Consider the following 15,743-nt stretch of genomic DNA (forward strand, 5'->3'; position numbering starts at 1 on the left):
TATTGTAAAAATGCTTGCAATCTCTTTGGAGACACCTCATGCATCCATGGATAAGTCATAATCTTAGGTAAGACTTACTGGTTTCACTTAGGAGAAGACCTTTGAGGGGGGAAAAAGCTTAAAACCCAGAGGCTGTTTGTCCTGGCTAGAGTATAGTAATAAAAGATATAAAAGGATTTCTTTAACGAAGCTCTATGGTTAAAAGTTGGCTTAACTAAAAGTTGATATCTACACTATACATATATTTTAAAGGTCTTTATGCTTTTTCTCTTCTTGGATCTTGTTTTTTTTGAGAAAAAGCTTTTTTTTTTTTTTTCTTCTTGGTTGGCGGAATTGTTTCTCCATTTACTTCTTTTTGCCAGCCTGGGATTCCTTAGGAGAAACAGAGGAGGTGCCACAGGCCCCATTTGGGGAAAAACCTGTTTTCCTCATGAAACCCACAAAATTGTAAGTAGACAAATCCTTCTCAAAATTTATGACTCTGCTCTGTTTTGCATTACATTATCCGACCTTTTTAACTTTTGAGGATATCAGAAATTACTTTGCTTTGGCTGGGCTTGGTGGCTTAGGCCTGTAAAACCAGCACTTTGGGAAGCCAAGGTGGGTGGGGTCACCTGAGGTCAGGAGTTCAAGGCCAGTCTTGAACATGACAAAAGCCCATCTCTACTAAAAATACAAAAATCAGCCAGGCATGGTGGCACATGCCTGTAATCCCAGCTACTCGGGAGGCTGAGGCACAAGAATTGCTTGAACCCAGGAGGCGAAGGTTGCAGTGAGCTGAGATTGCACGACTGCACTCGGTGACAGAGTGAGACTCATCTCAAAAAAAAAAAAAAAAAAAAACCGAGACAGAGCAAGACTGGGAGGGGGGGAGGGAGGGAGGGAGGGAGGAAGGAAGGAAGGAAGGAAGGATGGAAGGAAGGAAGGAAGGAAGGAATTGCTTTATGAGAGAGGCTTTATGAGAGAACTTTTAGCCTTGGTGTGTAATAGCTAGGTAAGAGATATACTCTTAGGGATGGCTAATGGCAGATGCTTATAATTGAGTTACTACACGGTGATACTTGGTTCTTTGCACACTGAATAAGAAAACCATGCTCTTGGGCACCTGGAAAGTATGGATTGGGGAATGGACTGATTACAGATTGAGCTGATTGGCTTTGGGTTGCCCACTAGCCTCAGCGAAAATGTCCTTGCAATGAGATACACCATAAAATCACTATCTCGTCCTATAGCGTTTGTCTTTTGGGGCACCCAGGATTAGGCATAAAAATAGAGCCCTTGATTTTTGGGGATCTATCTTACGGTTCTGCCTGTCAGGCCCTGGAAGCTGCACGCTTTCTTGACCCTGTTCCTTGAAGGGCTCCACCCTGAAGCCACAAATCCAATTTAGAAATTTACATATTTAAGAAAACCCCCATTGGTAAGGGTGCCTGCCTGTGTATATTAGAAACTATTATCATACAAGGTTTTGGCTTAATGTCTCAGCTCTGTGCTTTTTTTTTTTTTTGAGATAATAAAGGTTAATTATTATTATTATTTTTTATACTTTAGGTTTTAGGGTACATGTGCACAATGTGCAGGTTTGTTACATATGTATCCATGTGCCATGTTGGTTTGCTGCACCCATCAACTCATCACTTAGCATTAGGTATATCTCCCAATGCTGTCCCTCCCCGCTCCCCCCACCCCACAACAGTCCCCGGAGTGTGATGTTCCCCTTCCTGTGTCCATGAGTTCTCACTGTTCAATTCCCACCTATGAGTGAGAACATGCGGTGTTTGGTTTTTTGTCCTTGCAATAGTTTACTGAGAATGATGGTTTCCAGTTTCATCCGTGTCCCTACAAAGGACATGAACTCATCATTTTTTATGGCTGCATAGTATTCCATGGTGTATGTGTGCCACATTTTCTTAATCCAGTCTATCGTTGTTGGATATTTGGGTTGGTTCCAAGTCTTTGCTATTGTGAATAGTGCCACAATAAACATATGTGTGCATGTGTCTTTATAGTAGCATGATTTATAGTCTTTTGGGTATATACCCAGTAATGGGATGGCTGGGTCAAATGGTATTTCTAGTTCTAGATCCCTGAGGAATCACCACACTGACTTCCACAATGGTTGAACTAGTTTACAGTCCCACCAACAGTGTAAAAGTGTTCCTATTTCTCCACATCCTCTCCAGCACCTGTTGTTTCCTGACTTTTTAATGATGGCCATTCTAACTGGTGTGAGATGGTATCTCATTGTGGTTTTGATTTGCATTTTTCTGATGGCCAGTGATGATGAGCATTTTTTCATGTGTTTTTTGGCTGCATAAATGTCTTCTTTTGAGAAGTGTCTGTTCATGTCCTTTGCCCACTTTTTGATGGGGTTGTTTGCTTTTTTCTTGTAAATTTGTTTGAGTTCAGTGTAGATTCTGGATATTAGCCCTTTGTCAGATGAGTAGGTTGCGAAAATTTTCTCCCATTTTGTAGGTTGCCTGTTCACTCTGATGGTAGTTTCTTTTGCTTTGCAGAAGCTCTTTAGTTTAATTAGATCCCATTTGTCAATTTTGGCTTTTGTTGCCATTGCTTTTGGTGTTTTAGACATGAAGTCCTTCCCCATGCCTATGTCCTGAATGGTATTGCCTAGGTTTTCTTTTAGGGTTTTTATGGTTTTAGGTCTAACATGTAAGTCTTTAATCCATCTTGAATTAATTTTTGTATAAGGTATAAGGAAGGGATCTAGTTTCAGCTTTCTACATATGGTTAGCCAGTTTTCCCAGCACCATTTATTAAATAGGGAATCCTTTCCCCATTGTTTGCTTTTGTCAGATTTGTCAAAGATCAGATGCTTGTAGATATGTGGCATTATTTCTGAGGGCTCTGTTCTGTTCCATTGATCTATGTCTCTGTTGTGGTACCAGTACCATGCTGTTTTGGTTACTGTAGCCTTGTAGTATAGTTTGAAGTCAGGTAGCATGATGCCTCCAGCTTTGTTCTTTTGGCTTAGGATTGACTTGGCGATGGGGGCTCTTTTTCGGTTCCATATGAACTTTAAAGTAGTTTTTTCCAATTCTGTGAAGAAAGTCATTGGTAGCTTGATGGGGATGGCATTGAATCTATAAATTACCTTGGGCAGTATGGCCATTTTCACAATATTGATTCTTCCAACCCATGAGCATGGAATGTTCTTCCATTTGTTTGTATCCTCTTTTATTTCATTGAGCAGTGGTTTGTAGTTCTCCTTGAAGAGGTCCTTCACATCCCTTGTAAGTTGGATTCCTAGGTATTTTATTCTCTTTGAAGCAATTGTGAATGGGAGTTCACTCATGATTTGGCTCTCTGTTTGTCTGTGATTGGTGTGCTTTTAAAATATAAGTTCTCTATCCTGTTTCACCTAGGAGCTGTCCCTTTAGAAATGCAAATTTAGAGTTGCCTAGCTGACAGTTGTTTAGGGCAGGGAATAGGTAATCAAGAAACTGATAGTCTAAAATAGGAAATAGAAACTTAAAAACTGGCAAACAAAAAAATCTTACAACTACCAGATCCATTTCCTTCCATGTAATTATATGTGTTGTGTGTGGGATGTTTATATAAAAGAACTCTAATTAACTGGTTTAGGGAAGAATGAGTCCTAAAATAAAATATTTTGTCAGAAAAATAGAAAATTTAATGCCTTTTAGTGTAGATGACTTTAGAAATCTTTGTTAAGTATAGCTTTAAGAATTATTGGTAAAATAAAAACATCTTCAAAATTTAGACATTTGGTCTAAAGTAGGCAGACTGAATACTGTCTTTGCGATACGTTTTAAGGTTATAAACTACTTCTATGATATTTTTGAAAATTGACTTGTCTATTCTTCAGCCATTAGATTTTAGGTAAGATCTGGGGACATATGGAGTTAGCCCTGTCCTCCGACTAGCCTAGGAAGAGTCAGTCACTGTCTGAAGCTCTGTCCTTGTCCTAGGCTCTGCAATCTGATACATGGTTAAAATTACTTACTTACCAGGTTCCTAACCAGAAATAAAAGTCGCTAAGAGTTAACATATTAACATTGAGACTACTAGAGAAAGTTTATATACAAGTTATATAAAGAAAGTAGAATGTGTTTTTGTCTTGGAAATATGGCTTTTGTTCAAAGGAAAGTAATCAAGTTGAGTTTGGAGATTTTTGAGGATTGTCCCAAAAAGATATGACAATACTGAAGGTTTAAGCAAGTTGTAAAAGATTTATAAAAGATTGATCATGTAAAGGAAGCTCTGTGGGTGTGAGCAAAATAGCCAAAAGTTAAAGGTGATTATTTAGTTTTTCTATAAATTAGAACATTAAAATAGAAAGCACACTGTTAGAAGGCCAGAATCTGGATCCATGTGTCAGAATAATGGTTTTCTTAGAACACTGATCTGCTCTTTAATAAATTATAAAAAGTTATGGGGGGGGGGGTTATGAAAATCGTACCTTATGGTCAAACTGATTAAGACTGTATATATTTGTTTATAAGGTTTTATTAAAAAAATTGGGCCTAACATTAATAGTACATTAATACAAAGGTAAAATTTGGTTTTCTTCTTTTGAACAAAGTTTTTTTGTAATACTGAGCCACAATGAAAGGTTTTTGCCTTTTAAGTAAACTGCAAAAAGAAAAAGAAAAAAAGGGGAAAGAGAGATTTAGGTAGCCACATGCTATCTTTATTGGGTATGCTGTTTAAGTTTTTGCCTTTTGAAATTTTTGAGTTATCACTTCTGCTAAATGAATAACCAATGATACTATTTTGTAACAGTAAGTATTCTAAACCTTTGATATTTGACAAACCTTCCAAAATCAAAATTTCAAGTTCTAAATTCAGTCCTTTTGATTTCACTAATTTTTTCAATATTAGGTCCCCTGAAGTCCAAAAGAGACATCTGGCTTATTTGGCATGTTGACATCATAGAGTGAGCACTGTCAAGTATGAATTGGTATTCGGCTTTCTGTAGGCTGTATTTATATGAAAGTGTTATTGGTATGTGTTCCAGAATTGTGCAAGATTCTTATAATTTCAATATGACTTAATGTATGTTATCAGTAATAATAATTGTTATATTAAATTGTATGTCACAAAAATAACCAAATTTCCCTGTTAATTGAGTCTTAAACCATAGCTGTTCTAAGCCTCTTGTCATCCACAGTTATTTTTACTTTGATCCTTTTCAAAAGGTGATTTTATAATCAGCTATGGGACTCTAACAGGTGCTCTTGAATGCAGATTTCTGATATCTTTAAAGATTGTGCCATTAATATAGAGGGAAAAACTTCTAGGACTCTCAGGAAGAGCTGAAGTATTCATGAATATCAAACAGAACAGGAATTAACTGTATGGACTGAACTAAGAGAATAATGAAATAATCTTTCTATGACTATTTGTTTGAAATGTTTCTGATCCTTTTTGTTTTTCAGGGTCAAAAATATAACAACTTTCTTTTGAGCTGTTTACAGCTTTTAACAATTGAATGAAGCATATTTCTATCTGCAAACTTTGGAGCATATTTCTTTCTCTCTACCTGATTTCTCCAGAATTTTGAAACTAATTATGAGTCTTCTTAGCATATGGCAATATAGTTTTTTGCATAAGTTCAATAAGAATGTTTTTTGTTTTGTTTTTTGCAACAGGACACAACTGGAGATACTGATTATTTTACCAACGCTTTGACTGGAAATGGCATGGTTTCAGGCTGCTTTGAGTAACTGAGGTTGACTTAACAGAGCTGGTAACAGCCCCTTGGAAATACTGGTGTCATACCTTGTCCTTTACAGGGCTCCTAACCTGTAGTAAATAAAGAATGTCACTTTCTGACAGACCCAGGAATCCCAAGTTACTGTGGGACCTCAAGAAGAAAGAAATTCACCCAATTCATACAGGTATGTGCAGGCACAGATGAATCCTTGGCTGGGCTAGAGACTCTTAAAAGGTCTAATCTGAGATTCCTTATGAAATAAATTCCAGCAAAGCCAATTATTTTTATAAAAAGAATCTATGTGGCAAATAACTATTCTCGCTGCATTTTATGCAAATAACCAGGCCAAATATAATGGGCCTGGAACTTATTTTGCAAATAAATTGGTCCTACTATGATTTGTGTTTGGTAGAAATGGGAAACTGGAGAGAGAAAAATTGTTTCAGATAAAAGCTATAGTACAACTGTTATTAGATTCCAGCCTTATCCACTGTGTTTGAGTCTCTGCTAATGACCCCATATCTGATTGATTCTTGGGGTCATTCACCTGTATTCCTTAAGGCTTCAGGTCAGTTCTACAGGGATTCCTGAAGTGAGGACTTTCTCTCCTTATGTTGGAGCTCATTATTTGTCTTATAGTCCACTTGTTCACTTAAGTGCTATATGAAAGCTGTGGATGAGCACCAATGTTTTGTTACGCAGACCTTGGGATCTCAACCTGGCACACATGAATACATACCAACAATTACAAGACAGTTTCACTCCTCTTACCCTGAGGGCAACTCCCACTCCAAACCTGCCCCTGTGAGCAGGAAGAAGTTACAGTGGCTGTCAGCCTTTTTCTATTTCCATAATTCACAGATTAAAAAATAAGGTATGATGAAACCCAAAGGAGGGGGATTAAAACTGTCTTTGCAAAAATTGTTAACAGTGAGAAAATTCTGACCTAACCAATTCAGTCTTGACTTTAACCTCCAAACTGCCCTTGGTCATTTGATACGGTTTGGCTGTGCCCCCACCCAAATCTCATCTTGAATTGTAGCTCTCACAATTCCCACATCGTGAGCATGACCTGATGGGAGATAATTGAATCATGAGGGTGAACCTTTATCATGCTCTTCTCATGATAGTGAATAAGTCTCACAAGATCTGATGGTTTTATAAAGGTGAGTTCCCCTGCACAAGTTCTCTGTTGCCTGCCAGCATGTTAAGACATCCCTTGCTCTTCAGCCATGATTGTGAGGCCTCCCCAGCCATGTGGAACTGTGAGCCAATTAAACCTCTTTCCTTTATAAATTACCCAGTCTCAGGTATGTCTTTATTAGCAGCATGAGAACAAACTAATATGCAATTCCTGGGTGTGGGCCAATCTAACTTTGGGAGAACTTTATAGTTTAAATAATATCCCTTAAACTAAGCCATCTTTGTAAAACTAATAAAAGCCAACAGGTTAAGAGAATTAGAGGGGTCTGCATTCTGCTAATATGTAGATGTAAATGACTAGGAGCCATTATTCCAATGGATTTGCAACTTCCCTAATTATTCCTGTAATTAACATCACTATTGTAGAACCTACAATTGGCCTTTGGAGATGTTTTCTCAAGCTTTTGTACTTCTAATGACTGATGTCCCACTTGGACTCTGTCTTCACACACAGACCATTTTCTACACCCCTATGACTGCATCCCCAATCAATCAGCAGCTCCCATACCCTAGCCCCCCGCACCGCCTGCCAAACTATCCTTGAAAATTCCTAGCCTGCAAATTTTTGGAGATTGATTTGAGTAATAACTCCACCTGCCACATGCCACAGTGGCCTCATATCAATTAAACTTTCTTTACTGCAAAAAAAACAAAACAAACAAACACAAAAACAATAAAAAAGAAACCAAAAACCCCCTTTCTTCTCAATGATTTTCTTAATGACATCTGGGAACTTGTCTGCTGCCTCTTGGTCAGCAAAAGATGCTTCTCCTGTTATCTTGACTTTTTCTTTTTTAAGCCAAACCTCTTTTAAAAATTACCAAACCATCCTTTGCTGGCATTAAATTATCCAGCTTTAGATCTTTCACTTTTTTTTTAAGTTGCCATATAATGATTTTTTTTTTCTCTGTGGTTTAAAATCCAAACTCCTTCTCAGGGCATCCAAGATCCCCCAACACCTGGCTGTATCCTAGATTTTCTACTCCATTTCCAGCCTCCCCATTTCCTCCAACCACTAACATCCTAGACTTTTCACCACTCTCTGCTCACTCTGTGGAATGACTGTTTTTTCTTGAATCATATTAGAGTCTACAGGTATGCTTTCTTATAGCAATTCTGCACCCACATTAAAACTGTTTTCATTATAACAGATTTTGCAAAAAGTACATGGTTTTTGCACCTGTTGACATAGCTATAGCTACAACATCATAAATTTCCTTTATATATAAATATATATTTATATATATATAAAATGGTCCTCATACTGGATTCATTTATCTTGAAATAGTGGGCAACCACAGCTGCATACCACATTCTACAGTACATATCAAGCAATTCAACTTTTTATTTGTAATGTCATGACTTTTCTCTGCTTCTTGAAAGTACTTCCAGCATCAGGTAGTGGCATGCTAAATGTGTCCTTTGATGTTATCCAAAGCTTATGAAATTGCACTAAACATGATGAAAAATACACAAGAACTTCAAGATCACTTTTTCCTGAAGGGAAGAACTGCTTACATGGCCATGATTATCACACAGTGTTTTAAGGAGATAATCACAACACTTGCGCTCACTGCAAAAGCAACAGGAGGTGGCTACAAAATTATTACATTAGTATAGTATATACTACAGTTAATTTTATGTAGTTACAATTTAATATTTCATCATTATGTTTATTTACATCTCTTGACTGCAAATAGCACCATGTAGTTTCTTAAGTGTCTGTGTGCATAAGTTTTGATAAATTTTACCTTTTTATAATAGATTTGTGCATATTTTATGGTAGTAAATGATAAAACAGACTAGCGTCTATGTACATTTTATGCATTCATAACATGCCTTTTTCTTAATTTTTTCAATATTTCTAGGCTACTTGGTTCACCTGTGAGTTTTTTTTAAACCATTCCAAATCTTCAAAACATTTTCCAATATATTTATTTTAAAAACTCACATATAAGTGGACCTACACAATTTAGTTCCATGTTGTTCAAGGGTCAACTGCATAAAAGGGGCTTAAAACAGTGCTTGGCACACAGTCAGTACTGAGAATTAATGTTGGTGAAACTGTAATAGAGGCTTAGAAATCCAGCACCATTAAAACACACATGGACGTTTCTGACGCCCGCTCTTCACTAGGGCTCCACAACCACCTGGTCAAATACTGCACTGGAATTAGATATATGTCTTCTTCCATAGTAGCAAAATTCTTTATACTGAATTGAATTCTACAGTTCTGCTCATTATGATAATAATTATTCCCTCTCCCACTCCACCAATTCATTCAGATCCTATGACCAAAATTAATGAATTCACTCCTCTAGGTTTTAGAATTATCTAACTGCTACATGTTCCCACTGTTAGGCTATAGCAACACAATATATCATACCTTTTGGATTTCTTCAGGCAAAGCATGCATGGGAATGTGATGATCCATAACTTCCCAAAATATGGTGAGAGATCTTCGAAGCCAAAGGAAATCTAAGAACATTGATGGCAACAGTCAGAACAGAAATAATGTAGAGAACATTCAAATTAAGATGCTTTATAAATTCTTAGGAGTATTTGGGGATGAATGGTGATAACTGTTTCAACAGATGCTTATTTCATCAGCTCAATGTTAGAAGGTACAGTTAAAGAGTTTTCTCCGTTAGTTATTGGGCCAATAGAACAGGAGAGAACTATAGAGCCTGCTAAGTTAGAAAGAATATTTTCTCTTTTGTTAGAACTTTATGGTGTAATAGTAATTTCTGTTGTGATTTACTACTAATTGTTTTTCAAATACATAATGACTAAAATTTTAAATACACATTTTAAATACACACGACTAAAATTTTATATACACATTTTAAATACAAATAATGACTAAAATTTTAAATACACATTTTAAATACACATTTAAAAATAAAATATTTTTCTGAAATGCTGCTAGAAAAAGTATAAAAATATAGTATTTTAGCTTAGCAGATGAAAAAAGCAATTGTGGCATGAATGCTGGATTAAATGATGAAATACAGAAAAAGAGCATTTAGAGATACCAGATTAAATATGATATGCAAACACTGAACAGAAGAGTGATCAAAAATAAGAAGCCAAGTGCCAATTTTATCTAAGATGGACATTTACATAATTTTATGCAGATATTTTACTTTTAATAGATTTTCTTTTTCTAATAAAAGCCATTCAATATAAAGGTCAGTCACTACTTTCATAAAACCAGAGGATAAATGGAGGAGCACTTTGGGTTGTTGTTTTTTTTTTTTTAATCCTTCCCTCACGAGTAAGGGCTGTTTACACATATCTAAGGAGTCAGAAGAAGGGGGAGGGCAGTGGCAGCAGAGTCAGATGATGATGATACAGGCACAATTCCATAGCAGGGAAGAAGGCCTGAGGACCATGAGTTATAGACAAGAGCAGTCTTAGAGTTCAAGAAAGGAAAATATCTTATGTTTCAGATGAGAGGTGGGAGTTAGTGAAGGCTTCCTGAGGTTGTTTGTATTCAATCAGGGCAGGATTTTGACAAAAGAGACTGGAGAAGCAAAGTACTCTATCAGAGAGAGCAACCCTGGCCATACACCAAGGTAGCAGGGAAACTGTAGTTGTCAAAAAGCCCTATAGTGGCATTATCTTTCTAAATGGTGCAACCACTAGTGGAAGAGAAGATTCCTTGTTCCCTGTGTCAGCACAAAGACTCATTTCAGTGAGTTGCCGTTTAAAACCAAAAACTAATGAGCTTTATGTCTTCCCACATAAAACATAATATGACATGTGTGGTAAAGTTAACTGAGGTCTGCAATGGAGGTACCATTAACCATATCAACATAGGCCCAAACATAATCTGATGTTTGGCAGATTGTCATAATCATGTGGCAAGAGCCCAGAAGGCTCATTATTCTCATTTCTGTCATTTAATGGTGGATTTGCCATCAGCAAAATAAAATAGTAACTTCAACTCTCTTGGGAGAATTTTCCAAAAAATTACCATCTAAACATCCTTTTAAAATTTCACCCATAAAATTATCTGAGAGCACGAATCTAAATGACAGTATAAACAAACCACCAGTAGAACAGTTTTTGTGTAGTGCCTTCATTGTCTGTGAATCTATTCCAACTTTATGGCCTTAGCATATGAAAGGAATTGGCAGGTTCTGATTATTGGGGAGAAACTAAAAATAAAAAGTCCTGCCAACCCAGAAAATGCTCCAAAATGCAGAAAGACAACAATTTTATTAGTAATTAGGCATTCAACTAGACTTTGATGCACATCACGGCTAATCTGCTAATGAGGTTACAAAGAGAGAAGGAAATCCCACTCTTTTATACAGCCAAGGAGACACAATCCATTACACACATTCTCAAGGAAACTGGTACCGTGTCCTCATGTAAGAGGGCTTAATAGAGTGTTCTATACATTCTTTTATATTTCCTCTTTAATTCATCTGGTAATTGGGGTAACCACCTGTGTTCGCTAACGGCTTTCCTCCTAAGGAATGCACAGCTCTATAACGAAGCAGGTGTTTACAATTAGGAATAACGCACCTAGGTTAAACTCCCAAAGTGACAAGGAGATTGGGGCCCTATCTTCCTTGATGTTTACATTTTAAAGAAATGGCTTCCAGGTCCTCAAGAAAAGCATTCCTAGGTCTTTAAAAACATTTGCATATATATTAAATAAACAGAGGAAGCATTCACAAATACTAAGTTTCTCAAGAAAAAAGAAGGGTCTCTTTCCCCTTTGGCAACAGGGAAAATCTGTAATTTTTTAAATTTAGTCTTACATAGTTTTGCGTGTGTTATCAAACAAGTCCCTTTAATTCTTTATCATTGCACGTGTGTGGACCGCACTTTGGCAAGAGGTGCAGTGATAAGTGGCTGCAGCTACGTGGGTGTTTGTCAACCTCCTCTCTAACAAGATCACCGAAAAGACATTTTTTAAAATGCAGACACGTCCTTGTTCGTTTCCAATTCCGTTTCTCACACTAGTGTCACGTTAGGCCATTAACTCACGTTCAGCTTTCAAGCCCTTACGTAAAGAACCATTCCCTTGGCGTGAATCACCCACAACGAGCAGGTCAGGGGCAGGTGAAGGCGGGAAGTTCACGTCCTAAGACTTCCCTGAAGCGGCGGGATCTTCCACACAGAAACCAACCGCAAGGCCACACAAAACTGCTGGAACGGCTTTCAAATCTGTCCCTTTCTAACCCCGTTCCCCCTGGACCTGCCGTGGCCGGCAGAGGAGGAGGAGGAGGGTGCGGGGGTGAGGAAGCAGAGCCGCGCGTTCCCCAGGGCTGGGAGGAAGGCGGACCGCGCCTGGGCCCCGCGGACTGGCAGAGACCAGGAAGGGGCCGCAGAGGAGCGTGGTGGCGGAGTCCAGGCCCGGGGCCTCGTGCCCTCGCTGGGGCGCCGCGGCTCAGCTTTCTGGCCCTCTCCCTGGGTGCTAGCACGCCTCCTCTCCGGAACTGCATTCTGGAGGACCAGGTCATCCCAGGCTGAGGAAAGCCATCGTCCCTCACCTCAACTTCGACTATGACGGGTGTGAAAAGGCTTTCCCGGTCTCCCGGGCGACCGCGCCGCCAGTCGGCTTGACGTCAGGGCGCGGCGACGTCACGGCCCACGTCTGTCGTCAACGCTCCCCTGCACCGCCCAGGGCCTCAAGCTCCGGGCGGAAGTGGGAAAAGTAGTGGTGGGGCACGGAAGGCTGGGCTAGTCTTACGCGGAGTGCTGTGAGAGGGAGGGAAGGGGATCGAGGGGTGAGGCGGGCGAGAGTGGGTCGGTTGCTTGGTAGCGACTGCTGAGATGGAGGGAGCTGTCCCAGCCTCGTGGGGGGTTGGAGAGAGGCACTGCCGCGAGTCGGGAGCCTATAGTCCTACCTATCACCCCTTGTTCTGAGGCCTATGTGGTAGACACAGCAGTAAGCAGTTACTGTTCTTGAGCAGAGGAAAAAGAGATGACTGTAGAGGTCATGGGTGTAAAGGGAAGTTCTGGTTTCAGTCATTACAACCAGGGCAAATTAATTGGGAAGGCGTTGGTGACATTCCCATTCTAGTCCAAAGTAGTGAAGATTAAGGGCTTAGTTCAAAAAGTATTTTGAGACCTCCTAGTCTACACTTTATTTATCGCAGGCTACCCACCCTTACACGTGACTAACTTCCCTTTATTCATACATTCATTCATAAAACAAGTATTTATTGACCTACTACGCGACAAGCAGAGCAGCATACCGAGATAGGGTGATACTCTGTGACTGGTCAAGGCAGGAGCAGCCATTGGTGTAATTAGCAGGTGACTCATTCGTAGTCCAGATCTTGCCTTTCTGAGGATTATATAAGGTCGAAGTACAGTTCTTCCAAGAACCAAAGAAAACATCAATGGCTCTCTAGCAGGCAAACAGACTGGTTTGCTATTGAATAAAATAAGATTAAGTAGATACAAAGGAAATTAACTGAACCTATAGATTTAGAGAAGTGATTAAATGACGCAGAGCAGTATCGGTACACCAAACTGCTTATTGATAACTACTGATTAATGACACCAGGAAGTACTGAACACTAGTGCCTTGTTCCTTGGCACTAAAAAGTCTAGTAGATGTGTCTGGGCGCAGTGGCTCGGGCCTGTAATCCCAGCACTTTGGGAAGCCAAGGCGGGCAGATCACAAGGTCAGGAGATCGAGACCATCCTGGCTAACACGATGAAACTCCGTCTCTACTAAAAATACAAAAAAGTAGCCAGGCGTGGTGGCGGGCACCTGTAGTCCCAGCTACTTGGGAGTCTGAGGCAGAAGAATGGCATGAACCCGGGAGGCAGAGCTTACAGTGAGCCGAGATCATGCCACTGCACTCCAGCCTGGGTGACAGAGCGAGACTCTGTCTCAAAAAAAAAAAAAAAAAAAAAAAGTCTAGTAGATGTGTCTTGTACATTTAACCTGACTGATATTTTTGCCCCAATGCCTACCCTTGATTTTCTATTTCCACTCCCTCAAAGAGGAAAGGATTAAGAGGCCTAGAGGACAGTCAACCAAGTGGTCAAGTACAACATGGTTATGAGAAGCCCAAATAACTTTCAGAGCTATTCATCCTCGTCATATTTATCTGAGGGATAGTGAAGGTAGGACTGCTGTCAGTTTGTAATAATGGAAGTTTAGATATAGGGCACCAAAACCGGTACCTATCTGGGACAGGAATTTTGCATACCTAATGCAAGATCACTCTGTTCTGAGGCTAGTTTTATTTATTGAGTACTTTGTGTATAGGATAAGGAAAGGCAACACTTTAAGGATGGGAGAAAATCCAGCTCAAAGGCTTCAGTTCACTCCTTGGTTTAATTTCTTCTGTGTTTATTTGTCTGCATATTGCCTTTGAGACCAATTTCCTTTCCACTGTAAATTTCCCTTAGACCTGCACTGTCCAGTAAGGTGGCCTCATGTAACTAATTTCACTAAAATGAAGTATGTTTAAAAATTCCATTGCTATATTGCATTAGCCACATTTTAAGTACTCAGTAGTCATGTAGGTAATGTATGCTACACCACAGATATTGAACATTTTCATTATCATAGAAAGTTGGGCTGGGCATGGTGGTTCATGCCTATAATCCCAGAGCTTTGGGAGGCTGAGGCAGGAGGATCCCTGGAAGCCAGGAGTTTGAGACTGGCCTGGGCAATATAGTGAGACTCTGTCGCTATAAAAAAAAAATTAGCATGGTGTGGTGACACACACCTGTAGTCTTTACTCAGAAAGCCCTAGGTGAGAGGATACTTGAGCCCAGGAATTTGAGGCTGCAGTCTATGATCTGGCCACTGCACTCCAGTCTAGGTGACAAAGCCCGACCCTGTCGCTTAAAAAAAGAAAACAAAGAAAAAGAAAGTTGGAAAGCAGTAGACCCCAGTAAGAATTTCAAAGGATAAGAGTTATGATGAATGACATTTTTTAAAGGGTAGCAGCAAAAAGTATTATTCCTGAAAGAAGATAGTGCAAAGGAAGTGTTGTGACAAGATGTTACAAAATAGGTTTCAGAAAAAAAAAAAAAAAGCCATGAATCCTGTGCTCTGTGTTGGTGTTTTGTCTTGGTCTGTCTCTTTTCAGGTTTCTCACTTGCCCTCCCTCCTTCTTCCCACCCCATTACTGTCCATACTAGAACTGAAGTACAATTTAAAATAATCCCATCATTGGGCATATTAAATAAAGTTTTGGGTTATCCCATTAGTTTTTAATTGAGCTAATTTTCACTTTTTACTGCGACTTTTAAAAATTATCCAGTAATAGCCAAATTAAGCTGCTGTTAACTTCTTTTTATAACCCTTTATTCCCCCCTCCCAACCCCGTATTGTCAGTGACCCCTGGGGAAGGAAATTCTCTCAGTTTTTGGAATAGAGACTCTCTAAAGCAACTAACCTAGGGCTTTCCACATGGTCTGCAGAACTTTGCGTTGGTTTATGAGGACACAGTGTCTGTGCTTTTGTTACTGTTGTGAATTTACATAAAATATGTATCCAGCAGGGAAATGTCGTTCTTCACTTCAAAAAGTAGTTTTATGCTCCCTCCTTTGTTTCCTCCTCCCCCCGCCATGAAAAGCATGTAGAAGAAGAGGTATGTTGCCTGCAATTCTGACAAAAATGTAGGACCTCTATCCAAGATTGCTATTTCTTTTTTTTTTTTTTTTTGAGACAGAGTCTTGCTCTGTCACCCAGGCTGGAGTGCAATGGCATGATCTCGGCTCACTGCAACCTCTACCTCCCAGGTTCAAGGGATTCTCCTGCCTCAGCCTCCCAAGTAGCTTGGACTACAGGCGCCTGCCACCATGCCCGGCTAATTTTTGTATTTTTAGTAGAGACGGGGTTTCACCATGT

At 39.3% G+C, this 15,743-nt stretch overlaps 1 protein-coding gene across 6 annotated transcripts in view; it reads right to left on the reverse strand.

Moving 5' to 3' along the window:
* LOC116463588 (interaptin-like) overlaps nucleotides 1–13,178 on the reverse strand; it is a 219,295-nt gene extending 206,117 nt beyond the window's left edge. Inside the window, exons 1-2 of one of the 6 annotated variants that reach the window (XM_058434747.1) lie at nucleotides 13,120–13,178; nucleotides 9,288–9,379 (exon numbers count right to left, since the gene is read on the reverse strand). In XM_058434747.1, coding sequence (XP_058290730.1) covers nucleotides 9,288–9,379; nucleotides 13,120–13,165 — 138 coding nt within the window. In that variant the 5' untranslated portion in view covers nucleotides 13,166–13,178. Of the gene's footprint in view, nucleotides 1–9,287; nucleotides 9,380–11,905; nucleotides 12,292–12,411; nucleotides 12,487–13,119 lie in introns of those variants that run through there. The other 5 variants (XM_058434745.1, XM_058434749.1, XM_058434746.1 and 2 more) reach the window with 5 other exon arrangements.
* Nucleotides 13,179–15,743: the final 2,565 nt, after the last annotated feature.

This window comes from Hylobates moloch, unplaced genomic scaffold (genome assembly GCF_009828535.3).
Source record: "Hylobates moloch isolate HMO894 unplaced genomic scaffold, HMol_V3 SCAFFOLD_43, whole genome shotgun sequence".
Lineage (NCBI taxonomy): Eukaryota > Metazoa > Chordata > Mammalia > Primates > Hylobatidae > Hylobates > Hylobates moloch.